Source organism: Urocampus carinirostris, chromosome 3 (genome assembly GCF_059441175.1).
Source record: "Urocampus carinirostris isolate Australia breed hairy pipefish chromosome 3, RoL_Ucar_1.0, whole genome shotgun sequence".
In the NCBI taxonomy this organism is placed as follows: Eukaryota; Metazoa; Chordata; class Actinopteri; order Syngnathiformes; family Syngnathidae; genus Urocampus; species Urocampus carinirostris.
Window position 1 is genome coordinate 60,931,489 of NC_142351.1, and position 27,622 is coordinate 60,959,110.

Consider the following 27,622-nt stretch of genomic DNA (forward strand, 5'->3'; position numbering starts at 1 on the left):
CCAGCGGACAAGGGTAGTGCAATAGTTATCCTAGACAGAACACAATATATATATGAAGCACACAGACAATTAAACAATACGTCACATTATAAGAAATTAACAAAACCAATATACCCAGAAACAGCCCAGAAAATAGAAGATATCCTACAAACACTTCTAGAAAATGAATATATAACTAAAAAACAAAAACGCTACCTAATAGGGGAAGAGGAAGCCAGACCCCGTAGATTTTACCTGCTACCTAAAATACACAAATCACCACTAACGTGGACTATTCCGTATGAAGTGCCGACAGGAAGACCTATCGTCTCAGACTGTGGCAGCGAATCCTACAGGATCGCGGAATACATAGACCACTTTCTCACTCCACTAGCCACAAAACATAATAGCTACATTAAAGATACATATGATTTCGTAAACAAAATAAAACAGATTAAAATAACGCAGGAAACAATCTTATTTACCATAGACATAGATAGCCTCTACACAAACATAAACACGGTCGCAGGGTTAACAGCAGTAAAGCGCTGGATGGAAAAATACCCGGACGACAAACGCCCAGACACAGTACTAATACAACTCCTAGAAATTAACCTCACTAGGAACGACTTTGAATTCAACAAGGAATTCTACTTACAGATCAGTGGCACAGCCATGGGTAAAAAGTTTGCACCTGCCTATGCTGACATTTACATGGCGCATTGGGAGGAAACAGCTTTTGAAAAATGCGACAAACTACCCACCAATTATTTTAGGTACTTAGATGACATTTGGGGAACGTGGACACATAGCAAAGAAGAATTTCAAAAATTCATAGAAATGCTCAACACACACCATAGTACAATTACGGTCAAACACTCCACAAATGACCACCAGATAGATTTTCTAGACACAACTACTTATAAGGGACCCTCATTCACTCAAACACAAACTTTAGACACAAAGGTCTTCTTTAAAGACACAGACACACATGCACTCTTACACAAAAACAGCCTTCATCCAAAGCACACCTACAGAGGCTTAATAAAATCACAGTTGCTCAGATTCCACAGAATCTGCTCGCAACGTACGGACTTTGAAAAGGCCACCCAAACCCTTTTCAAGGCACTGCGACCAAGAGGATACTCAAGGTCCTTCCTCAGACAAGTCCGTAAAACATTTTTAACCACAGGGCTACGAGACACGCAGAAAATCATTCCGCTAATTACCACGTACTCAGAATTTAGCCAAATTGCTAATAGAAAAATTAGACAAAATATCAATCAGACACTACAGAACACAGGCATAATTCAAGATTACAAAATCATCCCAGCCTTTAAAAGGAACAAAAACCTCAAAGATTACTTAGTAAAAAGCAAACTACCTGAAATTAACACAATACAAACACAGGCGCCCACATTTTACAAACAAGCCACCACAGTTAGGAACACCATTACAAAAACAAACTACCTGATTAAACAAAGAATCACTCCTACCACAGAAAACTGTATTTATGTCATAAAATGTAAACACTGTGACATTAAATATGTAGGAGAGACAGGAAATTCTATCAGATGTAGACTAGCACAACACATTTACAACATTAGGAACCTTAGACAAATTAATACACATCTTGTTGCACACTTCATTCATCATGGGATACAAGCTTTAGAAATATCGGGCCTTCAAACAAATAGCAATTGGACACAAAAAGAAAGACGCTTAGCAGAAAAAGACTGGATAAAAAAACTAAACACTCTCTTTCCTAATGGACTAAACGAACGCAGGTAAGACACACAAAAAAACACTATATTTTCCTGTATGGCGAGTGCTAAAAAATTGGTTTCCCGGGGACCCCCAGAAAAAAATTTTTTTGGGGGACCTTGGGAAAGCAATATTGTTTCAAAAACCTAACCCTAACCCTAACTTTCTAACCCTAACCCTAACCCTCTAACTCTAACCCTAACCCTCTAACCCTAACCCTAACCCTCTAACTCTAACCCTAACCCTCTAACCCTAACCCTCTAACCCTAACCCTCTAACCCTAACCCTCTAACCCTAACCCTCTAACCCTAACCCTCTAACCCTAACCCTCTAACCCTAACCCCTAACCCTTAACCCTAATGGACTAAACGAACGCAGGTAAGACACACAAAAAAACGCTATATTTTCCTGTATGGCGAGTGCTAAAAAATTGGTTTCCCAAGGACCCCCAGAAAATTTTTTTTGGGGGACCTTGGGAAAGCAATATTGTTTCAAAAACCTAACCCTAACCCTAACCCTAACCCTAACCCTAACCCTATTGTTTCAAAAACCTAACCCTAACCCTAACCCTAACCCTAACCCTAATGGGATACAAGCTTTAGAAATATCGGGCCTTCAAACAAATAGCAATTGGACACAAAAAGAAAGACGCTTAGCAGAAAAAGACTGGATAAAAAAACTAAACACTCTCTTTCCTAATGGACTAAACGAACGCAGGTAAGACACACAAAAAAACACTATATTTTCCTGTATGGCGAGTGCTAAAAAATTGGTTTCCCGGGGACCCCCAGAAAAAATTTTTTTTTGGGGGACCTTGGGAAAGCAATATTGTTTCAAAAACCTAACCCTAACCCTCTAACCCTAACCCTAACCCTCTAACTCTAACCCTAACCCTAACCCTAACCCTCTAACCCTAACCCTAACCCTCTAACTCTAACCCTAACCCTCTAACCCTAACCCTCTAACCCTAACCCTCTAACCCTAACCCTCTAACCCTAACCCTCTAACCCTAACCCTCTAAACCCTAACCCCTAACCCCTAACCCCTAACCCTAACGGACTAAACGAACGCAGGTAAGACACACAAAAAAACGCTATATTTTCCTGTATGGCGAGTGCTAAAAAATTGGTTTCCCAAGGACCCCCAGAAGAATTTTTTTTGGGGGACCTTGGGAAAGCAATATTGTTTCAAAAACCTAACCCTAACCCTAACCCTAACCCTAACCACTTTCCCATTCACATACAAAAAGTGTTATTATTCAAAATATCCGGAAGAATATTAGAGTGGGTAGCCTGAAGACTGGCAGTCAGCTCCCATTACCCCCCCCCCCCCTTCCCTACAGCTCCGCCCCTTCATCTCTTTTCCTCCCTGCTGTTTGCGAAAAAGGCACGTCAGTCCACAAAGAAGAGCCAATGGCCATCCAGTGTTGTCTGTGGAGGAGGGACATAAACATACGCGAGCACGCGGCTGAGCACGCGTTCAGCCCATTCGCTTGACACACTGTCACTGTGCCAAGAGCAGCAGTAGCAGCAGCCGCCCGCAGCAGCTGCAGGGATGCCGCAGAGGAAAAGGAGTTTCACATTTGGAGCCTACGGAGGGTAAGACGAGACCATCTTTTCCCAGTTGGCCCTGTTCCTCGCATACGCGTGACCGTGGCCGAGGATAGCAAGTGTTTGGGTTGGCGGTGTGCGTGTTTGATGACTCTGCACATTCTCGTGCTGGTGTGCGCGTGCGCTTACCAATTGGCGTGTTGCTCACTGACTTTTGGTGATGCTAACTTTCAAATGAAGCGATGGTTGGAAGCATCAGAATTATGGGCGTAACCAGCCCGTTTTAGAGGGTGCTCAAGCACCCCCTCAAATTCAAGCAGGGCACCCCTAAAAATTATAGCATTTTTTTAAATTCTATTTTCCTCAATAAAGGACATGATAGGCTAAAATAGGATTAAAAACGCCAGGTAAGAATCTTTAGAAAAGTAAAAATAAACAAAAATGCCTTGGTCATACTCCATTGCCTTCAAGTGTTTGAGTCCATTTGATTCCTAGCGCCGCATCGTAGTATTTCTGCAGTAGTATTTTCTATAGTAGATTTTTTTTGTACTATATCTGTATTATTACTGGAGTTGTGTTTTTGTAGTATTTTTATAGTATTCGTTTTCCATACCTGTCAACCTCCACGGGTCCATGCCCTTACAAACTGTCGTATTTTCCCTTACAAAATACAAAATAATCTTACACCATATTTTTTTCAAACGTGTTTATGTAGTTTAACATGTTATACATGTATACATGTGTTTTGTTATATCACATATATTGTTAATTAACATTTTGTTGTGAGATACTGAGTTGCTCGACATGAATGAGATTTATTATAAAAAAAGTTCAAAAATTATGTAGCTTGGATGTTCACCGTAGAAGGAAAAAATATATGCAAATATAATTAAGTAGAATTTTCTTATTCAAATTATTAATTCATTTTCTGCATTAAACTATTGTAGGTAATATACTGGGGCAGCACGGCGGCGCAGTGGTTAGCGCTTGTGCGGCACAGTTCATGTCATGGGAACCTGTCGTGGGTTCAAATCCAGCTCCAGACTTTCTGTGCGGAGTTTGTATGTTCTCCCCGTGCTTGCGTGGGTTTCCTCCGGGCACTCCGGTTTCCTCCCACATTCCAAAGACATGCATCTCAGGTGAATTGGCCGGTCCAAATTGTCCCTAGGTGTGAATGAGCGAATGAGTTGTCTGTCCCTGTGTGCCCTGCGATTGGCTGGCAACCAGTTCAGGGTGTCCCCTGCCCACTGCCCGATGATTGCTGGGATGGGCTCCAGCCCCCCGCGACCCTAGTGAGGATAAGCGGTACGGCTAATGAGAGATGAGATGAGGTAATATACTGCTTAAAGGGATAACTACAAACCTGTCTTTTTTATTTTCTCCTTTTATACTTCATTTTTTTTCTCAACTTCTGTATACAACATAATAATTCGTAATATAATGCATCAAAGCAAGTGAGCCGTTTGGTAGCCGGCTCTCTTTAACGAGTTGAGCCGAAAAAGTCGGTTCTCTAAAAAGAGACGGACTTCCTTCCACTACACAACTACCACGGAATGATGCATGATGGGAAATCCCCAGGCGGCAGACGCATACGCACAGTAGCATCAAACCGCTCGCTTCGTTTGCAACAAAAAAAAACGATACAGAGATGGAGGCTACCGCGGCGAACTCGTTTGACTTGATTGATTTGCCGTTTCGTGATAGTCGGTGTATACCGGATGGTACCCATAATTGACAAATTTGCGTTTTTCCGTACGGATTTTCTTGTACGTCGTACACGTCTTAAAATGCATAATAAACATACTTTGTACGGCAAAAACATACACGTTGACAGGTATGCAATAATACGTTAGTCCCTGTTTTAAGCACTTAATTTCATATCTAGTTCGGTAGTAATTTCTAGTATTTTTGTTGCAGGCACACAATGGGACAAAGTTGGCACACACAAAAAGGGTTTTGTTACTCGTACTAGATTTACTATTATTTATAAAATGTATATCTTCTTTATGTTTTGACCATTTTTGTCTGGCGGGCCCAGGCCAAAACTCTGAACTTAAAATCACCCCAGCTTTGGAAGTATCAGCATCATCGTGCCTTCATGTGTGAAGTTGATATCCTCTGGTGACTATTTTATGTGTGTAATGTTTACCAGTTTCGTGATGAAATCGTTTCCTCTTCTGATGGACGCACCTGTGATGTGCAGTCAGGTGAGGCAAGGCCTCACCTGTTATCATGGAAATATAAAATTACATGTATATTAAATTGTTGTATTGATCCGGTCTTTGAGTCCTTTTTCATTGAACTTCACCATTTGGGGATTTCCTTTTTCAAAATCACTTAATATTTTCATTGCAATGGCGGGCTGTGCATTTCATACCTTGGCCTTTGTTGATGTGTCGTTTGCGAATGAACTGGCTCTTGGAAGTGAAAGATAGGAGCCGGTTCACCACCAATCAATAGCCAGTTCCCTTCAGGTCGTTTGTAATTTTCTTTTGTGTTTCGTAAATATGCATATTTGATTTTGGGGATTCTGTGCTGTTGACTTTCATTTTTTTGAGTATATAAATGTCTGTATTGTTTTGTATTTTATAATTTGTGTACAATAGTTTTCTTTGAGCAGCACATTGGTTAGCGCGTGTGTGCCACAGTTCTGAGGTCTCAGGATCAAACCTTCCTGTGTGGAGTTAGCATGTTCTCCCCGTTCTTGCGTGGGTTTCCTCCGGGCACTCTGGTTTCCTCCAACATTCCAAAAACATGCATGTCAGGTTAATTACCCCGTCCAAATTGACCCTCGGTGTGAATGAGAGAGTGAGTTGTCTGTCTCTGTGTGTCCTGCGACTGGCTGGCAACCAGTTCAGAGTGTTCCCTGCTAACTGCCCGAAGATAGCTGGGATGGGCTCCAGCACCTCCATGTTCCTACTGAGGATAAGCGGTGCAGATAATAAATGTTTTCTGTGTTTTTCATGGGTAATCTGTTTTGCATAGTAAATGTAAAAACGCTTCTTGAATGTTATAGTTTATTTGTTGTTGCACTGAAAAGTAAAGTTCGAAGTTTAATTGAGTTAAGAGTTCACGTGAAAAAAGAAATGGTACAAAAATTGAGTAAAAAAAGAAATTTCAGACTTTGATGCATCACCACCCCATTGCTGGCATTTCCCGTGGCCTTCCAGAAGGCCCTCACTTTGACAATTCAAAATCTGATTGGCTAAATAAATAGCTTTATCGAAAACTGATGTTATGCTTCAAAGCCTGCAAATGTCAATCTTAAAGCCTTGGGGTAGATTTCTGACCCTGGCAACAAGTAATGTTTGAAACATGAAAGCACACATCTGAAAGAAGCACGACCATTTAGATTCAAAAGCAATCAAATGAAATTGACTGACAATTTGTAATTATTTATTATGTTTTCATGGACAAAATATAACTATCCCGCATAATTCAGATATTTTGCCATGCCATCCCACCACTGATATAAATAATATTATTGATACGATTGATTTGTACAGTATTATTGTGCTGAGCAGATGCAGGTTCAGGCACGCAATACTCTTTCCTCATTGCAGAGGGTGATAGTGAGATCAAGAACTTGATTTGGCACACATCACAGCCCCAAACAATTATAATTACTCATAGTATTAGCAAGCTATCAGCAAGTCAAGCTATCCAGTCATTTTTTTTCTCCTTGCATGGACTTTTCCTTACAATAGATGATTACCTATCGATGTTTTTTTTCTAAACAAGCAGCGCGAAGATGTAATTTATGAGTTAAGGTTAGACAATAAAATGTTTTTTCTATGTTAAAGTTTATAGCGATTGCGTGTTTGCTCTCCTGATCAAATTACGAATCATATTTAGCTTCATTTATTTGTTAATCTGACAGTTCTCTACTGGAGGTCATTTTTCTCTGTAAAGAGTGAACAGGTGAATTTGGGTTCCAAACTGGGGCTGATTTGCATCCCAGGATTTTCATGGCTCAGCCCTCATTTTGCAAACCGAATTGCTTCGATGACCTGAGGATGGCATTCAATTTTTCATTCCTTTTTTTTCTTTTTAAATATTGTCCTCGGGCAATACACGGAACCCCTGATGCCTCGCACGCGCGTGTGCGTGGCGTGGTCCTCAGGGACTGGAAATAAACTACATAAATCCAGTTCATTTACCACTTACCATTGTATTTTTGTCCTCATGCGGTTGATTTGAATTTGCAGCTCTCGTCCAATTAGAGTGAAACTGTTTTTATTCGGTGAGTTCTAATCCGATTTTATAGTCATCTCATGATTTTTGGCTTCTTTCTTCTGAGGTTTGCTGCTGCTCGTGTTCTTAATGTGCTGAGATTCCTTGGGGGAAACTTTAGCAGTGGATGCCATCACAAAAAAAAGGTTTGAATGAATTTGGTTTGCTTTATTCTAGCACAAAACATTTCAGATGTAACAGTTTATACCTCAATTGTATTAGCTTTTTATATGGCTGGGAACCATTATATTAGAATTACAATTGTCTCTTTGTCATTGATAACAACGCAGTGAACATTGTTTACAAATATATTAGAAATAAAACTTAATGATAAACACGTAACAATAAATTAAATCGAACCTCATCCTCATGCTAAATTTTTCAATGATGAGCCCAAAGTTGAACTGTACAGTGGACTTCTGGGTTAAGTTGTCCCTAGTTTACTTATTATGACATTTCGATATGAATACAGAGACACTTTGCGCTTCGGTTATTGCTGGTTCACTACTTTGCAGATTTTTACCGTACATTGTATTCTGCATTCTGATTGCCTAAAGCCAGGAAATTGCTTTCTATCGCCAACAAAGTTGGACTGCTCCACCCGCCAAACCTGCTCAAGAGCGACATGTGGCTCTTTGTCACTTCGTAGTGGCTCCTTGGCGCCTGTTAAAGAATGTTGGATTTCCCTAGGAAAAAACTGGAAGCTAACATTTCTTGGACAGAACTGGATGGTAAATGCAGTGTTCCAATGTGGCCACATGATGGTGACAAAGTGTCATGTAAAGTGAAGAAGATCGGGTCTTTAATTCATAAGACTGTGCAGTAAAACACACAGCTTTATGAATAATAATTTCACAAAAAAGAAGTTATGTAAAAAATAAAGAAGTTCATAAAGTACAGTACTTTTGTTTCTTTCACAAATACTTGACCAAGTAAATTTGGTTTGTTCTTGGGTAATGAATAAATAAATAAATAAAGGTTTCTACTTAGCAGTTTTTCGTGTTTCACGGAGGGTTCCCCCCCATTTTCTGTGATAACCGAGGGATTAGCGTGAAATGTTTTTTCTGCTCCTGATTATGGCATTTTCCACGCCATACGACATAAAAAAAATAATTTTTTAGTGTCCCCAAAATGTGAGAAATCTGAACTTTGCAGTGAATGTGTGTATGACTGAAATTCAAGTGCCTTAAACGTCTCTAAGATGCTCATCTGCTAATGTTCAACATCAGATAAAATGCTTGTCTGATGTTGGTTTGTGTCATGGCATATGCTATTGACTGAACCCACACCCACAATGCTCCCTTTCTCTCTTTCATCAGTTCAGAATCTTGTGTAACACACTTTAATCTGCTTAGCTATGGGTCCCAAGACTTGCAGGGATAGTAAAGGGAGAGGCAAGAAGATGATAACAATGGAAAGAAAGCTTGAAATTTTAAATAAGTCTGAGGAAGGCACACGTACCTTTCGTCACGGCCATATTCCTTTTCACTTGACAATCGGGACAATTATTAGGGATAAGGAGGCAATTAGAGCAACCAAGTCTTCTAAGGGCATGACTATCCTTACAAGGGGATTTTAAAAAAATCAGTTTTAATTTAGTTTTTTAAACCCCCAACATACGAAAAATTCACCTTTGATACCCATCTCAGAATGGATTCGTGTCGTATTCCCTGAAGTCTACGATAATTCCTTTTCCGATTTTTATATTTGATGAAAAACAAGTAACACTCATCTGCATTTCTTCATGGTCATTTTCAAAATACAAAAGAGATAAAAGACTGAATTTGAGGTGCATTGCACTGTTCTTTTCCACCTTAAGGATTGAATGAATAAATAAATGGACCAACCCATAGGATAGAACAGTTGGATTTTTTTATTATTATTTGATTTGTATGAAGGGCAGCACGGCGGCGCAGTGGTTAGCGCGTGTGCGACACAGTTCTGAGGTCATAAGATCGAACCGCTCGCGTGGGTTTCCTCCGGGCACGCCGGTTTCCCCCCACATTCCAAAAACATGCGTTTCAGGTTAATTGGCCGGTCCAAATTGTCCCTACGTGTGAATGAGTGAGTGAGTTCTCTGGCTGGCAACCAGTTCATGGTGTCCCTTGCCCACAGACCAAAGACAGCTGGGATGGGCTCCAGCACCCTCGCGACCCTACCGAGGATAAGCGGTGAAGATTGTGGTTAGATTTGTATTAAATAACCCAATTCGTTGAGGTGTTTCAAACAAATTGAGTGAAGATTGGTGTGTTACTCTGCCACAACTTAAATTTTTTGGGTCCTTATAAATACATAACCAGATGTAGTGGTTTTTAAACAAAATAGCCATATTTTATTGTTATTTTAAACTGATCCCCATTATTTTGGGTTAAATAGAAGATATAATTTTTAATTAATACATAACACATGGTGAGTGTTTGTGTGTATCTGCATGCATGTGTGTGCTTTTAAATTAATTTGGATCAAATAATTCCTGGAATGTTTAGGAATGTAATTGTGTTATTATTTGACCCACTTTGCTTAGTTTTTGACTTCACTGTTTTTGTGTAGCCTTGTAAATAACAGGATAGTGTGGTATTGGTTGGTGGAGGTGTCTTATCATGGTTGCCAGGAGAGACTTCATGTCCTTATGCCTGACAATTTGTTGTACCGAGAATGGATGCGTGAAAACAAGTGTGGGAGGGGCTTTTTCTTCTCACATCAAAACCTGATTGGACAGCGAAGTGCTGCATTTGAGGCCGGGTGGCTTTTCGAGTGCATTTCCAGGTAAAACAAACAGGAGACAGAGGTCGAGCCGAAAGCCCTTGAGCCTTCATGCATTTGGCCACTCATGGCCATACGTGGCCATCTGTCGGCGGGGTAGATTCACAGTTTTCTTTTGACGACGCTAATTAGCTGGCTTGGGATTAAACGCTCATCCTTTGTGTTATGTGCAGGCCATGAGAAAGGATGAGATGATTTGCTTTTGCCACGATGGCTTTAGCGTCACGTTTGCTGAAAGATTGTCGGTAAACTCAAAATGGCTTCAAATGGCTTCATTAGAATATTATATATAATGTAAATTTTGGACTACAGAGTGTTTCACAATTGTGGAGGTGGGCACAAATGCAGTGAAGCCGGAATTGGGACGGCTCAAGGTCCCTGTCCGTCCCCACCAAAACAGGGTCAGAAGTGGCCGAGTGACCTTCTATTCACTAGGACAGGGACCAGTAGCGGCAGAGGGACCTCCTTTCTGCTACGACAGGAAACAGAAGACAACCCAGGTAACTTCTCCTCACTGCCGGGACAGGAAACAGACTCGGCCGAGGGACCTCCCATACGCCAGGACAGGAAACGGAAGCGGCAAGGGTAACGTCTCCTCACCGCTGGGACAGGGAACAGGTGCAGAAGACAGAAGAAGATTCTTTGATGCCAAAAATGTGACAGAGGAGATGGACACTTCCCGTTGGGTCCTTTGGGGGTCGGGTCTTTGCTGTTTTTATGCCACTCCCATCTTGTCTTCTGTCACCATGTCAGGTCTGATTTTTTTGTTGTTCCTAGGTTTTGTCAATAAATACGAATCTTTGTTGAGAATACCTGCCTCCATTCCGTCTTTCCAGCGTTTGGATCCACCTTCACAACCGTGACAGACGAGTGCACCTGATTAAAAGACACATGCTCAAATTTAAGAACAAAACTCAATTTTGTCCTCTTACAAGCCGCACGGAATTTTAAGCCGGCTCAAGGGGCCATAAAAATCATGTAATTCACACCCATTTCTTGCATTTTAAGCCTGACGCACACCTGGCGCCAACTCGTGGGGAACTAGGCATTAACGTCTGCAGAATGACAACAGCGCGGTCCCCTTATATTTCTGATGCTGTTTGCGGCTGCAACGTTTTCCTGTCTTACCCCTGATTTGACTAGATCACATGTGTTCCGATTATGTGACCATTCAAGATGGCGATCACGAAGCCGAACACATACCTACTACTGCTCAGAAAAAAAAACGAACAAGGGCTGTGTTGGGTAAAATACTATGCCTATGTTTTTAGACGACAGCGCCCGGTCAACCATACAGAGGAGAATAGTGGAAGATTGCAACCCAGATGTTGTTTTTGGGCTGTTTTTATTGGTGGTTTCAGAGGTGAATTGCATTCGCTTGTCATTTAAATTGAGAAAGGGAATCGAAGGGTTTTAATTTTATGTACTCTCAGCTGTTGCAGATCATTTTTTTCCGAAAAGTGGCAAAATGCCAGATGGAGGTATATTAAAGATTAATTTACAATGCATACTAATTACTTAATCATGGTCAGGCAGAAACTATGAATAGCTCAGTTTTGTTGTCTGAACTTTATTCCACTAAGATGCTTTTTTTTTTTAAATCAACCTTTTTTTAATGTTTGTTGGGATAAAACTCTTAAAATAGTATAGGTTGATAAATCCATCTAGATGTACAAAAGAACAATATTAAAGTCTTGACAATTTGCAACAACTACTTCCCTCTAATTGAATCAGAACATTTTCACAAAAAAAAAACCACTTTATCGATTTAAATACACGTGGGTTGTTTTTGACTGTGATGCCAGCAGTTAAAATACTTATTGAAGGGTTAACACAGCGTATTGATTTTGACCTTCACATCTCATACTTGCCCCTAGAATGGCTCCATAATTACATTGTTGTCGGTGGTTCTGCTGGTGGATGCTGCTTTGACACTTGAGCGTTTTAGTGTGCGTGCCTGCACTCTTGTCTATTTTCATGTCAGTCACAAATAGTAAACTATTTTTGGTTGGCTTTAGTTCTTTCTTTTCTAATGTGTCACAGGCAACCTAACCTTTTAGACCTTGACATTGGTCAAGCCCTTCTCAATTTTTTTTTTTTGATGGCTGTATGGAGTGAAATTGATGAAAAATGGAGAATGAACCGACCCCGTGTGACATTTAAAATTTCCTCCCAAGGGTTTCGGGATAATAGGGCAGAGGTGTGTGGTGATTGGACACACCTGTGCCCAATTCAAACCTGGTTGGGGCCCTCTGGTGGTGGGAGGCGTACCTGACCCTAAATACGTGTTCTGTAAGCCCTATGTTTCTTGACAACAGTGCCAGGGGAACCATAAAGTGGAGAATAGTGCTAGATAGTAACACGGATGTGAAAGTTGTCATTGTGGTGTCATATGTGGCTGTCACTGTACCGGACCAAACTGCATTAGCTTTTTAATCATTCATTGATGATTAAAAAGTCAAGATGGCGGCGCGTTGTGCAGACGCTGCGGCTCGGGCTCCAGTTCGTCTTTTGTTTTTCAGTGTCCCCCGATCCCTCATATTTCCCTTCGACTCCCTTCGCATATACAATAATATCCACTACATCCCGAGGGATATACAGAGACCACCGGATCTCCGTAGAAGATCTGCCTGCCTGCCGACAACGACGGAGCCAAAGGAAAAGGCTGACAGTCGGTCTGAGCTAAGAAGGCGACCACACAGACCAGCGCTCTCAAGCATGTTCAACCAACGCCAGATCCATCGTCCACAATGAGTGAATTTGAGCAGCGGATCGCCACCAACAATGTCCGGAATTGGAGTATTTTTTTTTTGTCATCACGGAGTCTTGGCTTTCCCGACGCCGCATTACATCACCGGCTCGAACGAGACGAAGACTCCGGTAAAAACAGGGGTTGGAGACTACGCGCTACAATAACAGCCGAACCATTGACACACACTGCTCACTCAATATGGAGTTTCTATCAGTATCGTGCAGACCCTTCTATGTACCGGAAGAGTTAACTGTGGTCTTTGTGTTTGCTGTTTACTTTCCACCGCTAACCGTTTCACCGGATGCTAACGTTAGCATAGCGCTAAATCTCCTGCCCGCTGCTATCAATAAACAGCAGCTTGCACACCCCAACGGAGCTTTATCGTCGACTTTAATCGGGCATGTTTATGGACTGTACTCCCAAATCCATTCAAATGAGGACTGAGCAATTCGGAAAAACACTGGACTATGTGTAATGTAAGATCAAACATCAAACATTCCGGTTGTATCCAGCAACTCTGTTTGACCCTCACCCTTACTTCTACTCTAAAAGGGTGTCTTGAATTTTTCCAGACGTTACTGTGGTGATTTGTATTTGGAGCGAATGTGTAGTAGAAAAGAGCCACTTGCTGTTTTCCTTTTGTGCCGCCACAAAAACACAGAATAAGCAGCACCGTATTTAAAAAGTAGCTAATGTAGCTACTCGTAGTCTGGAAATTACGATAGCTGGTGGTGGAAATGGCTCAACCTAAATTATGTAAGGACCGGAAAGATTCTTACTGTGTTGAACGATGGGGCACTCTAATGTTGCACTACGCTGATTGTCCAGATAGACTATTTGAAAGCATGTATTTGAATAAAGCCACCAATTGAAGAAAAAAATGTTTGTTGGTCTGAGTGCTTGACGTTTCTGCAAACTGTCAAAATTGCAAGGAATGTGCAAATGCGTTTTGATTTGCGTTTGTACATCTTCTTGAGTTTTTCGAGCAGAGTGTCGATTGTTACGCCCCTGCCCAAATAGGCTCAGCCGATATTGAACCCAACAACAAACTTGTTAGCTTAATGCTGGATTCATCTGTGGGTCCAATGACCTAGTTGTGATTGAAGCCAACTTGATCATGTAAGCAGCTCGCCATAATGCAAATTTAGGGCATGAAACAGAACCTTCATGCCAAGCTTACTGTAACACTGGTTACTTGTTCTCCCCTGGGGAGGCAGAGGCTCGGTCAAGGGAGGTGTGTTTGACCTCTGTAAGTGTTTTTTTTTAAACTGTCCTGGAACAAAGTGAAAGTGTAGGGGGAAACACTTGTGGTCTTCTTCCTGGGGGGACATGACAGAAAATAATTTAGAAGCACTGCTATAACATGAATGTATTAAAGTGTGTGATATTACATTATTACGCGATCAGACATTTTTGTATTTGCAAAACATTATTTGCTAGTAGTAAGCTAAAAGGACATACTCTGGACCATTTTTATGTTTCTATGGAAATCAAAGCAGAGAGAGTGGTAAGCAGTACTGTATTTGTTCCCCCTTTTGTACAAATAAACCAGTTCATCAAGTTGATCTTCTTTTTTCTCTAAGGCCAAAAACGGGCAACACACATGTACTGTTTGTGCTCTGCAAATACAACGAATCAACCACGTGCGCATTTGTTGGAACTTACTTTTGTCCTTTGCAACGTATCGGACAGACTTATCTTTGTTGGGGTGTGACTGACAGTGTGCAGAAATAAGCGCAAATAATGGAAACGATTCAAAACAAATAGTTGGGACCTTTTTTTTGGTTGCTTACTTCTAAAAGTTGTGATTGCATTTTGTTGTTGCACAATTAAGGATCAAAAGTCACTGAAAAAACGGCAAACTACTACAAAGGTCTTGTAAAACAGACATTTTTTTTTAAAGGCCAACAGTTTTGCTAAGGTATTTGATATAGTTGAAGTAGGCAGTGATCATATGATATCAATTTTATGCTTCTCTGTAGATACATTTGTCTTTTTTCACAAGAGTAAAGTATAATTCACCAGGCTTAAATAAACATTGTCAGTAGTGTGGGTTGTGGCTGTGGGTGTGGATCCCTTAACAAGTAGGGTCGTAGGGGCACCATTTCCTGTGGTGTGTCTAGGGCAAGTACAGCCCGGTGGCGCCCAACCCTCTCCAGGCCAACAAATGTTTCCACCCGCTCTCGGACCACTGCACTACAAAAACGCTCTCAGTAGTGTATAAGCCACAAAATCATCCATCCATCCGTTATATGCACAATTTATTCTCATAAGGATCGCGGGGGTGCTGGAGCCCATCCCAGTCGTCTTCGGGCAGTGGGCATTTTCCGAAGGAAACCCATGCAGGCACCGGGAGAACAGGCAAACTCCACACAGGGAGGCTGCGATAGATGGACTTAAACCGCTAACCACCCAGCCGCCGTGCTGCCCCATTTCAAAATGATTTGTTTTAAATAGGAAAAGTATTTTTAAAAATAAAAAATATATATTTGCTAAAAGAATGAACCGATTTTTATATTTTTGTAAAGCTCTGTAGTTCGAGACCAGGTGGAAACATGCCTGGATAGGGATGGGCGCCACCAGGCTGTACCTGCCCAAGACGCACCACAGGAAACGGTGCCCCCACGACCTTATTCTTTAAGAGATCCAACCAACCACCATAATTTTATCACGTTTTTCAACCATCCATTACTTTCACCGCTTATCCTCAGCAGGGTCGCGGGGGTGCTGGAGCCCATCCCAGCTATCTTCGGGCTGTGGGCAGGGGAACTGAACTGAACTGGTTGCCAGTCAGTTGCAGGGCACACAGAGACTGACAACTCACTCGCTCATTCACACCTATGGACAATTTGGACCGGCTAATTAACCTGACATGCATGTTTTTGGAATGTGGGAGGAAACCAGAGTGCCCGAAAGGAAACCCACGCAAGCACGGGGAAAAAATGCAAACTTCACACAGGAAGGTTCGATCTCATGACCTCAGAACTGTGTCGCGAAAGCGCTAACCACTGCTCCACCGTGCTGCCCAAATGTTAATTTTATTGAGCAAAAATATTATTTGCTCTGTTTTGGTTTTCATTATGAAGACATTCAAAACCCAATTTTGTTTTGAACAGACTAACTGTTACTTTCTAAATTTTCAACAACATGCCAAACAAGGATGCCAAACCTCTTGAAAGTAAAGTATTCATATTTACTAGCCTAAGTTTATTATTCTCACAACCTAACAATACAGGGATCAAATAGTGAATTTTGAACAACCATTAACTGAAAAATACAAAAATAAGATAATCAAATGTATTCGATGTCCTTGAAGCATCACTAGCCAGCAACTTCGCTGCCTAGTGCTCAAGGCGCCTCACGAAACTGCAGGCTCACGGCAATTTAACAAAATGAGTGCTTCATTTAAGGAGAAATAAAATACGGACAAAAAAGTTTTTTTTTTTTTTTTTGTATCCTAATTATGTAACGCTGTTAGATGTAATCTGTTCTTCCCAAATACTTTTTAGCCTTTGGCATTCTAAACTATGAAATGACAAAAACAGCGACACAATCAATATGTTTTGTGATGATGTTGCCAGTTTAATTGAATTAGGATATTGCTTTTTTTGCGTGGGAAGTGGTCCTCCAACTTGGTTGATACAAATTTCAACTTTAAAAAGTGATTGTTGTATAACCTGTAAATTATTTGTTTCTGTACTGAGAAGCTATGCAGTGATTGACTCTTGAGTGTCTTGTGGTTACTAAAAATAATACAAATAGTTGTCTTTTTAGTACAAACAGTGTGAGGAATGATCTTGTTTAGCTCATGTAACAAACCCTATGGTTTCAGTGCGAGAAACAATCCGATTCTTTCTGACCTTGTGACTGGTTAGCCTCGTCCTTCTCCCTGTTGGGACAGGAAGTCTTGTGTGCATGGAGTGTTTGACCAAAGGCCTCGTTCAAATAAAAATGACCTGAAGTTGACGCGCCCTGACTGAGTGAGTTGTTAGAAATGCTGATGAACGCCAGATGAGATCTTGATCTTTACCTCCAGAAAAAGTTGAGGACAAGCCTCCCTTCTTTACACTGAGAGTGTCCTGGCAACCAGAGAAACAGTCGCTAGTGTATGTGTGTGTGTTTTGGAAGCGCTCTGAGGCTTCTAGTGTTACAAAGAGCAGTGATTTATTAAGTCTGTCTCCCTCTAGTGGTGTAATAAATACAAAAATATAAAGTTTAATTGGTGTTGGTACTTACTTTTTAATCCAGCACTTCAAATTTATCAGGCACAGTTCAGTTGTATTTGAAATTGGATATTGGACCTCGTTTTAAAGATGTTTCCACATTGCGAATGTTGCAACAAACGGCCATCTTATTAGATTTTGAACAAAAACAACCCCTGGTGATTATTTTCTTTTAATTAAATCCAAGCAGTGACATGCAGTGAAATTTGTGTTTGTTGAGGCACAGTCTGATTAATAAATAAATGAACCAACATATTGTTCATCATTTGATTGGTATAGGTAGAAAGCAATATATAAAAAAATGTAGAATTAGATTTTTTTAAATTTTATTGGTTTACCCTTAAAGCCCAAATGTGTAACTTTTGATTACTCGATGACACTGTGTTGTCTGGTGCGAGAGAGGGCCAGTGCCTCAGAGCAAAGTGTGGCCGCATTCTGCCAGACAAACATGGCAGAGACCTAAGTGGGGATTCAACGATGTAAAAGAAAAAACCTCAAGGGCTTGACTTACGGTTAGCCTGCTAATGCGATCACTAATTCTATTGTTTGGGGTTGAAGTGTGCACCAAATCAGAGTCCTTGCTCTTAGTATTGCCGTCTGCCATGAGGCATGATAATTGCCTGCCTCACTCTGCACCTGAAGATACGTTACATACTAATAGTATTAATAAAATTAATAATGTGAAAATTCAGCTATTTTGAAAAAGAAAATCCCAAACAGTCAAGTAAAATGAGAACTTTGACACTGAATAAATACAACCATTTATTATATGTTTAACTTTATTTCCATGTGGACAGGTGAGGCACAGCCACTTGTCTCCTCTGACCGCACATCACTGCATCCAAGGTATCCTTAGTGCTATAGTGACTGACTGTAGCTTTAAAAATGCTTTTCAGGAAGTAAGCATGTTTCATATTTAAATACAAAACTGTGTTTGCGTTTTGCCTGAAATTATTTTTTTTATTCAGTATCAGTGCCAACAAAACAAAGCAGAAACTTATTTTGTATGGATTGGAAGACATTTTGTGTGGAATTTAAAGTATCTCCATGCTCTTCCTTCTGGAATTTAAATCATCATCTTAGATTTCATTATCTGCCAAGTGTGGAGCTGTTTCCGTCTACATGATGCGTCGGTTTGGTTTTCACACATTCTCAGAGTTCTTGTCGTGGGACATTTTGCTGCTGTGCTTATCTGAAACCCCTCAGTATCTGAACTTGATATCAAGTGTTGTGTGCTCATATTGGTATTAATCTGACATGGGATAAAAAAGTAAACACGCGATTTTGAGATGTGGCTGACTTACACAAGGGAATGCAGTCATGAGTCAGCGTCATCATGCTGGCCGGCAAAACAACCCCAATGCCATTGGGAATATTTTACGCGATGTGATGCGATTCCTGACATTCTTGACACTCTGTGTTCCATGGCTTTGCAGCCCGAGACAGCTAAGGTGTCGATCAATAAACAGGCAAGGTTTTGAAAAACGTTACGACGTTATTGATTTTCATCTGGTAAACAGCTGAAAGGCTCAAGCCTTTACATTATCAACTTAAAAAGTAGGAATACAGTAATTCCTCTCTATTTCACTGCTTCGTGAATTTTGAATTGAATTAATTTGTTTTTATTGTCATTTTTATCAACATATTATGCATTGTGTTCAGCAGACAGCATAGAGCAAATGTTATGACAGGACATACTGTGTGTGTGTGTGTCTGACTCTTTGTGTGCACGACTGTGACAGGTTGGTGCATGCTGTCAGCCAAACAGCTGGGCAGACGCACAAGTCAATGTGACCACCCAAACAAACCGCAGAGATTGGCAACAGCTACCTTTTAGCGGCTCATTACCTAATAAAGAAATTCAACATTGAAATCAGACTCTGAGGAAAGTCAGACGACCACAAAAAGATGGTGGTCACAAGCAGGTGCTCCGTGGATTGTTATCGGGACCTGGCAGTGACTGAGGCAACAGCGGGAGAGATATCAATATCAGGGCTGAGGCTCGGTCCTACTGAGGCTAGGTTACGAAGACTGAGGTGATTACCGGAGAGAAGGCAATATTGAGGATGCAGGTCCAGCCTAACAGTCACTCTCAACATCGCTTTGAGAAGCCCTCCAATTTCATTGTACCTTTGCCTAATGACTATTAAGATAATTTATTCAACTGCTATTCTGTGTTCTGTGTTTCCATTTGTAGAGCTATAGTTTTTATTTTCTTAGTCATATACTCTGTCAGTAAGGACAGAATCTTGAGATAAGTTTGACCCTTGGAGCCTTTTATATCGAGGCGAAACGACTCTGCGTATCTTCACTTTTCGTGTGGGTTTCTGGTCTCTATTAACCCCGATATTTGAGGGATTACTGTAAATGATAACGTTGATCAACATATTATTTTAAGTCCCACAGTAGTTCACCAATAACTCTGAAATTGATTTATATTCTTGTTTATTTATTTATTCTTATATTTTTCTGGGAACTGATTTACAATTCCACATGCAATTGTGGCGTTGCTTCATTTTTTTCAATCTTTATTGTATACTAACAGCAGCACAGTGAATAACTGGTAAGCCTGTCCACCTCACAATAAAGAAGTCCTGGGTTCAATTCCAGGCTGCATACGTCAGCTGATACTCACACTCCGATGCCGAAGTACGCATGGTGTTTAAGTAAGGCTTTGGGCTCTTTTGGTTGGTTGAACAGTTTGAGTGAACTGTTTACGCAACAATTTGAGATTTTTTTATGGTAATGTGTATGCGTTTGTTCAATACAGCATTAAAAAAAAAAAGCTTCGGGTTTACTTGGGGCTCGTTCCTTCGAACAAAGTTTATTGGGTGGGTCTGGTCGGGCTGATTTTTTTTTTTTTTTAATTATTTTTTTTTTTGGGCCCAAGTTTACCTCTAATGTCAATGTGTGCCCTATGATTGGCTGGCAAACAGTCCAAGGTGTGTCCCCTGACCACTGCCTGAAGACAACTGGGATGGGCTCCAGACTACCACAGCCCAAGTTATGACAGGCAGTTAGAAAATTAATGCATGAATAATAAAACTAGACAATTGGGTTAGTTTTATTGTGTTAAAAGGAAAATGCATTTAAAAATGTGAAAGTGGCCTGAGCACCCTGAAAGAAAAATATAGCTGTTTTTGCGTGTACAACTCTTAACCTTACAGATCTGGTGTGTGTTTTTTTTCAGAGTGGACAAGACCATCTCCAAGACAAGGAGCACATGGTACGTTTTAATTTAATTATTTATTTGAATTCCCTTTTGTTCATCAAATGTTGATTGATTTCTTAGTTTTGGTTGCTTCTCAGATTTGAGTCGGGCCCAGACGCTTCTGTAAGTAATCAATAATACTTGAAACTGTGATCTCACTGGATCCTGTCTGTTATTATTTCCAGGTTTTATTTATGAAGTTGTCAGACGTTGTAACGTTTGAATGCGGTTGTTAAGATGATTGTGAGGAAAATGAATGAAAGCGGTGTATAGAGTAGGCTTGAATGTGGTTTCAAGTTTTATTCTAATGTTGGGTCAGAGTTACAAACTACTGTAAATTCCGGACTATAGAGCGCACCTGATTATAAACCGCACCCACCACATTTTAAGAGGATAACCGCTTTGTACTTACACAAGCCGCACCTGTATATAAGCCGCATACGCCCACATTAAAACATGTAACACAATCACAAAATTAACTCAAAACCGACTTTGAGTCCCGCGATTGTAACTGAATATAAAGTACACAGTCCAAAAACCACAGCCGGCAAAATGAACGGAAAACGATACCGGTACTTAAGGTTTGATGCAGACCTGCAGAGTCCGGGTCCTGTTGAAAATAATCCAAGGAAAAAAAATGTATACTTCCAAAGGTAAGGGTGGGAAAAATATATATCCACTATTGTCCGCTGCGTCCACAAACACGTCTCACCTTTACTCCACTTCCCGTGAGCCCCCGTTGTTTTCGCCCCTTCTTTTTGATTCGCCTGTGGAAAACATAGCAGAATAAGTCTCTAAAATAAATACATTAAAAAAATATACAGTTGCAAATACATATTATACATGGTTACACATATTTACAAAGAAAGACGGTACACCGAGAGAGTTTTCAAAGCTTTAATAATAATATTATAACTTTCATCCCAAACCGTGCCTGTGAAGGGTAGCAAAACGCTACTAGCAACACGCTCGCAACATAGTAAACGGGTCTATCAAAAAAAAACATACCATACATGTAGAAATCACGGTAAACCGTCCACATCTTACTCCTTATAACTGACGTCATCAAAGTAGTCTTCCTTCAGTATGGGAAAGAGACTTTGTCATATAGACGTCGTCCCACGCTCCCTTATTCAAAAACACGCTAGCAACACGCTTGCAAAGTAAAGTTTACGTGCAGTAGTTTTGTTTCCTTCTTTATCGGACTGCTCGATTGCGTTTAGCTTGAAAGCTGCGTCATGTGCCTTTCTTTTTGCAATTTGCATGATGACGATATGTCTACGCTAATTTAATTTGTGCACAGGCTAAGAAGTTGCAGTCTTCCTCGGCGCATATATTCCACCGGTCTAAATCTTACCTTTTGTACTTGAGCGCCGCTGGCGGCCGTTAGAAAAATTACATAAATTGGCCGCATCACTGAATAAGCCGCAGGGTTGAACGTTTGGGGAAAAAAGTAGCGGCTTATAGTCCGGAATTTACGGTAATGCTAGCGTTTATTAGTCTGGCTTAGGGTTCAAAACAAGAATGTTAAATTTAAGTGGTTTGAGGCCAAGGTAAATAATTAAGTATGGATTAGGGTTTAAATGATGGTTTTGTGGCAGTTTCATGATTTTAAACATGTGTTAGCGTTTTAAGCTAGAGGATAACAATTCCAATCGATGGCTTGAAATTAATATGAGGGTTTCAAGGTACAGTATAAAGAAACCGAAGACTTTCACAATAAAACCTCTGAAATTGCATCGATTGGAAGGATTTTCGAATTAAGGTTTCTAAAGTAAGATTCGGGGGCGTTTTGAGGGTTAAAACTTTGGGGTTGCTAAGCACCCAGAGTGTCCGGCTGGTTACTTTTTTTATTTTTCATTTCACTCATAGTGATTTAGAATAATGTAACACTGTTCAAGAGTGTCACTTTCTATTTGTGAACATCACCTTACACTTTGTGGTTAGCAGAAACACTAGTACTTTGCCATGCCCAGTTTTTACTCATTCATTACACATGCAACAATTTAAGGTGGAGTGCGTAGTTGAGGTGTCCTTAAAAAAATGAAAGTTGAATATTTTCTCTATGTAATCGTCGGCTGCCTTGTCCGTTATGCTAACAATGCCCAACTGAGTTCAAAGAGCCCTTATGCTTTATTTTTCATTGCGCCCATCTGCCTTTATCTTACTTTTAACCCCTAATGATAAAAATTGAGGAGTTTATTCAAGCGAGAAATTGTATCCTTTTTGGAGGCGCTTCGGTTGAATTTGGATTTGCTTAAGCACCTTCAAACAAGGGGTTGGTTATGCCCATGGTAAGAGTTTGGGTTCTAGGGCGAGGTTTTAATTTGGTTTTGTCGCCCAGTTCAAATGAGGCTTTCTCTTTTGTGGGCAAAGGTTAGGCTATTGCAGCAATGGATTCATCCTATGAACAACGATGACCACACGATTAAAAGTCTCGCATGGCTCCATCCTGTCAATTTGTTTTGTGCCAACATTTTAAAAGTGATTGACCTGCTTGTTGTTTGCAAATACTCCTATTTTTCTCTTCTAGGATTAACTGTAAAATTATTTTGGAATGTACTTTTCCTCATTATATATATATTTTTTCCAGTTCGTTAAGATTTATGTTGAGATTTTCTTTTTTTTCAAAGAAGTATATTCGATGATTATGTCTGTCATATCAGGAAATGTTGCTTGATTGAATTAAGTTGTATTTGTTTTTACGGAAAACATAATTGAACAAATCTTGCATTCTATCGATTGATTGGCAGATCAATCTAAATAGCAATCTAGCTAGCATTCTCAATAGCGACCTGGCTAACGATCTAGCTAGCATTTGATCCAGCGTGCTTGCCTAGCAATCTAGCGATCAATTTGGCCATCAATCTAGCCATTAGCATACCTGCCAAGTACTATGGTTTTGCCGTAATGAGTACGGTTTTCTTTAACCCACTACGGTGATACGGTGCCATCACAGAAACTACGGTTTTCCCCTTAAGAAAAAAAATTAAGAAAATTAAATCCTAAAAACCTCCCACCGCAAGATGGAGACAAAGTACCATTTCAAACAACGGCTATATCAGCACTGCCAGTCGTCAGACTTGCCCGGATATGCAGCCAATCGACCAAAGTGCTTGGCAGCCTGATGACTGAGAAAATGATTATGACATCATCTGGATACAAGTGCCACAGTGTGACCCATTTGAAAGAACAGTTGAAAAAATCAAAACAATGCACAATGGAGAACAATTAATGCTTAGGCTGTAGCTTGTATAACATGGAGAACATTTGGATATCATTAATTTTGCTAAAGTGAATCAACCCACGCATGTTTATGGCTTTTCAGTCCCTTATTATCTGCTTTTTAGCGAATAAAAATCTTTTGGCCTCGCATGTTCAATTGACTCTGGTGTACCTTGCTTCACTTTGAGAAGTGACTGATTCAATGGAGCAGTGATATTGTTTGCATGATATATTGAGATTTAGCCTTTAGTTTGTTTACTGCTTAAATATGTGCTGAAGTCAGTTAAGTGAAATGGGAAATTTCTAAGATGGTCTCTCGAGTGATACAATAGACAATGGATAGTGCACTTCTTGTTTGTTGCCAGTCATCATTTTTAGAAGGTTAGTAGAATCTGATCATAATTAACTTTGTCTTTTGAGCATTCATTGCTGAGCCTTGATATACTCTTGATGGTTTCCCCTCCTCATAATCAGTTTATATGAGCTCAGAGGCTCTGATCTGACCTAATCGGTGTTTAATGTCATGAAGAGCTCTGCTTTCGACATATGTGCTTAATTAAAATATTAGATAGTGGTTGTACACAAACAAATGATCCGTAGCGCTCGATAGATGGTCCTAATTGCTCGTAATCCCGCCGAACACAACTCTCCGCATGAGATGTCGGAAAAGAAAATGCTTCACATGGATGAGATGTTTTATAAGACCCCCATTTATGCTGTTCTTAACAAATACACAAATTGCATACCCTTTGAACGGCACATCATTGTGTCTGGCTGTTCATTGTGTAAGTCTTTGCTGGTTCTTTCAAAGGAGACCACTGGTGACATTCATGTTGGGCAGGCGCTCTTATCAGTGGGGCCTTCAAGGATCATGCGCTCATAGAGTTCATCAGGAAAGAAAAATGAACAATTGTATCGACAGCTGTTTATTGTGCAGGCAGCTCGCATCATGGGATTTGCAAGGCCACAATTTGAAGTTTCAATTAATGAATTTCCCAATATGAACCAGCTGTTTCAACCAATTGTTGCCATCCACCGGGTCTCGGACCAGTACAGAGGCGTAGCTTGATTTGTAATGAACTACACAACTGTGTATACTGTATTTATTGGTGTTTTTTTACCCTCCAAAAATACTCTAAGTTTAGGAGTGCGTTATCAGGAAGTTTATCGGTAGCATAACACTATAATTGAGCAACAATTGATAAGTCAACAAATAACGCTGACCACATTTGCTCAGCATTTGATGCTACTAGAATCAATCCAAGATAGTTGCTGTCAGATCACCTAATCCTAACCTACAGGCCACATGATTGTAGATGACTAAGGAAAAGGCACTTCATTTTATCTCATCATCACACTATTTTACTCAGAGTTCAGACAAACCAATGTTCAGCGTGGCACTGTGATTTTACATAGCGTGATAATGAGTTACAATCTAATGCCTTTTTTCAGTGTCCGCTAGATCCCTAGTGGTCTAGTGAGTACAGAGTGCATTTGGGCTTCTTTTTCTTCCTATTCTCATTGTTATTATTATTTTTATTATTACCGTATTTTCCGCACTATAGGGCGCACCGGGTTATAGGGCGCACCCTGAAAAAATAGTTTTTGGTCCTATATCTTCCATAGATAAGGTGCACCGGATTATAAGGCGCTACAATGGGAACGTCGACAAAACAGTCAGATGATTCAGTCCAACTGATTACCCCCTTAAAATTGCCAAAGCTTGCAAAGAAGCAAATACGTGTCGTAGACACGTGCGGATGCGGTGTCCGTACGATGTCACTTAAATGCGTCATTTCAAACATCATTCGGAAGGTTGAAGTCTTGGGATTCAAGAAAACATTTCTATGTTTCTATTTTCTTTTTCGCTCACAACTTTACTGTGCATATGACAATAAACACTTGGAATTGAGTTTAATTCACTCAACTCATCACAGCAACATCAAGATCGTTTTAAAACAGGATACCGGGAAAATATAAAGCCGCATAACTCACCTAAGTTCTCACGTTCAATAATGATACGCAATCATGGTCTTCTTACTACCGTGAGTGAAGTAAATCCAGGAGAGTAGAATATTTACAAATACAGACTAATGAAACATGTTTCTTTATGGCGTACTTTAGCAAGCTTGCTACGCCATTGCTAAACTCGGCCGATTGCAGGGTTTGTTTTGGCCATTTAGCCAATCCGAGGCTCCGAATAACTTCAGCCAATAGCGATCGATTTAACGGATGATTGACACATCTTTTTCGGCCGATTGCAGGGTTTGTTTTGGCCCTCTAGCCAATCCGAGGCTCCGAATAACTTCAGCCAATAGCGATTGATTTAACGGATGATTGACACATTGGTTAGCCAATGAAACGCCGGTATATAAATCCCAGCATACACCGCGGACTTGCTACGCCATTGCTAAACTCGGCCGATTGCAGGGTTTGTTTTGGCCATCTAGCCAATCCGAGGCTCCGAATAACTTCAGCCAATAGTGATCGATTCAAATGATGATTGACACATTGGTTAGCCAATGAAACGCCGGTATATAAATCCCAGCATACACCGCAGACTACTCCACGTTCGGGGTAAAATCGAGTCGGCGGCTGTTGAGTAAGTTGCGAGACCTTGCGAATTTAATATTGAGCCATATATAAGGCGCACTGTGTTATAAGGCGCATGGTCAGCTTTTAAAAAAAATTAAGACTTTTAGGTGCGCCTTATAGTGCGGAAAATACGGTACTAATGTTATTATCAACCTATTCAGGGTGTCTCCTGCCCACTGCCCAAAGATAGTTGGGATGGGCTCCAGCACCGCTGCGACCCTACTGAGGATAAGCGGTGCAGATTATAGATTGACAATGTTATTATTGGGGCGGCACAGCAGCTGAGTGGTTAGCATGTCCATAGCACAGTTCTGAGGTCAGGTTTATTGGCCGGTCTAAATTGTCCCTAGATGTGATTGTGCGAGTGAGTTGTCGGTTTCTGCGTGCCCTGCGACTGGCTGTTAACCAGTTCAGGGTGTCCCCTGCCCACTGCCCGTAGATAGCTGGGGTGGGCTCCAGCACCCCCGCAACCCTACTGAGGAAAAGTGGTGCAGATAAAGAACGGATGGATGGATGTTATTATTGAGCCATGCCGCGAGAATATAGTCAGACGCTTAGCCAGTCTATGGTACAAAAAAGGTGGTTTTAGTGTCATAGTTCTGTCCGAAGGACAAAAGCTTCAGAATTTTCTGATAAAATAAATTATTGTGGAGATTTGCCTGTAGAAGAAGGATTAACCAAAAGGGATCACAACCATGAATGACAGTTTTATTTATAGTCACACTTCTAATCTGTAAAGATCTTAAGAAGTCACTAGATTTCCTTCCTAGGGACAAAAAATATCAGACCTGATTGATATTTTCAGCTGTGAAATCGATAACAATGCAAGTTCAGAAAATGACAACTTGACCATTGAAAGAGCAGCAAATTCTTTAAACAGTTACTTATACAGAGTTACGTAACAGGGTTATTATTTCAGTAATGGGGTAAACTAACTGATTATTTTTTCTGCTTATATAACACAGTTACTATTACTGATGTTCAGAAGCAGTGGGTTACTATGAATAAGTGATCGTTCACATTTCCAACTAAATGCGACTTGTATGCTTTCTCCCATGACTTCGATGCGTCTCCTGTGTGAACACCACATGTGTCCCGCATGCGCACGAGAGGGCATGTGACGTTGCACGCAATGTTTTCAGTGTTCGTGGAATTAATCAATGGATGCTAACTGCGGAGTATATCCAGCAGTTATTGTGCTACCGGAGGCTGAACAGTTGTTTTAGTCCTACATGGTTACTGCTTCATCCTGCCGGTCGATGAGGTGTAGGGCGCATAAATTCGTCGCATTCCGAAAGATCAGATCATGTGAAATTGGCCTGGGCCT

General features: G+C 40.6%; 2 protein-coding genes across 7 annotated transcripts in view; both read left to right on the forward strand.

The window, feature by feature from the left end:
• The first annotated feature begins 402 nt into the window (after window positions 1-402).
• LOC148370317 (uncharacterized) lies at window positions 403-1,881 on the forward strand. The gene has a single exon (XM_088330097.1). The coding sequence runs from the start codon at window positions 532-534 to the stop codon at window positions 1,768-1,770; it is 1,239 nt and encodes a 412-aa protein (XP_088186223.1). The 5' UTR covers window positions 403-531; the 3' UTR covers window positions 1,771-1,881.
• Window positions 1,882-3,192: 1,311 nt separating this feature from the next.
• LOC148370318 (rap1 GTPase-activating protein 1-like) overlaps window positions 3,193-27,622 on the forward strand; it is a 117,535-nt gene continuing 93,105 nt past the window's right edge. For 2 of the 6 annotated variants that reach the window (XM_088332808.1, XM_088332809.1), the window contains exons 1-3: window positions 3,193-3,341; window positions 20,455-20,490; window positions 20,557-20,598. In XM_088332808.1, the coding sequence (XP_088188934.1) occupies window positions 3,298-3,341; window positions 20,455-20,490; window positions 20,557-20,598 (122 nt within the window). In that variant the 5' untranslated portion in view covers window positions 3,193-3,297. The remainder of the gene's footprint in view (window positions 3,342-20,454; window positions 20,491-20,556; window positions 20,599-27,622) is intronic. The other 4 variants (XM_088332816.1, XM_088332817.1, XM_088332810.1 and 1 more) reach the window with 2 other exon arrangements.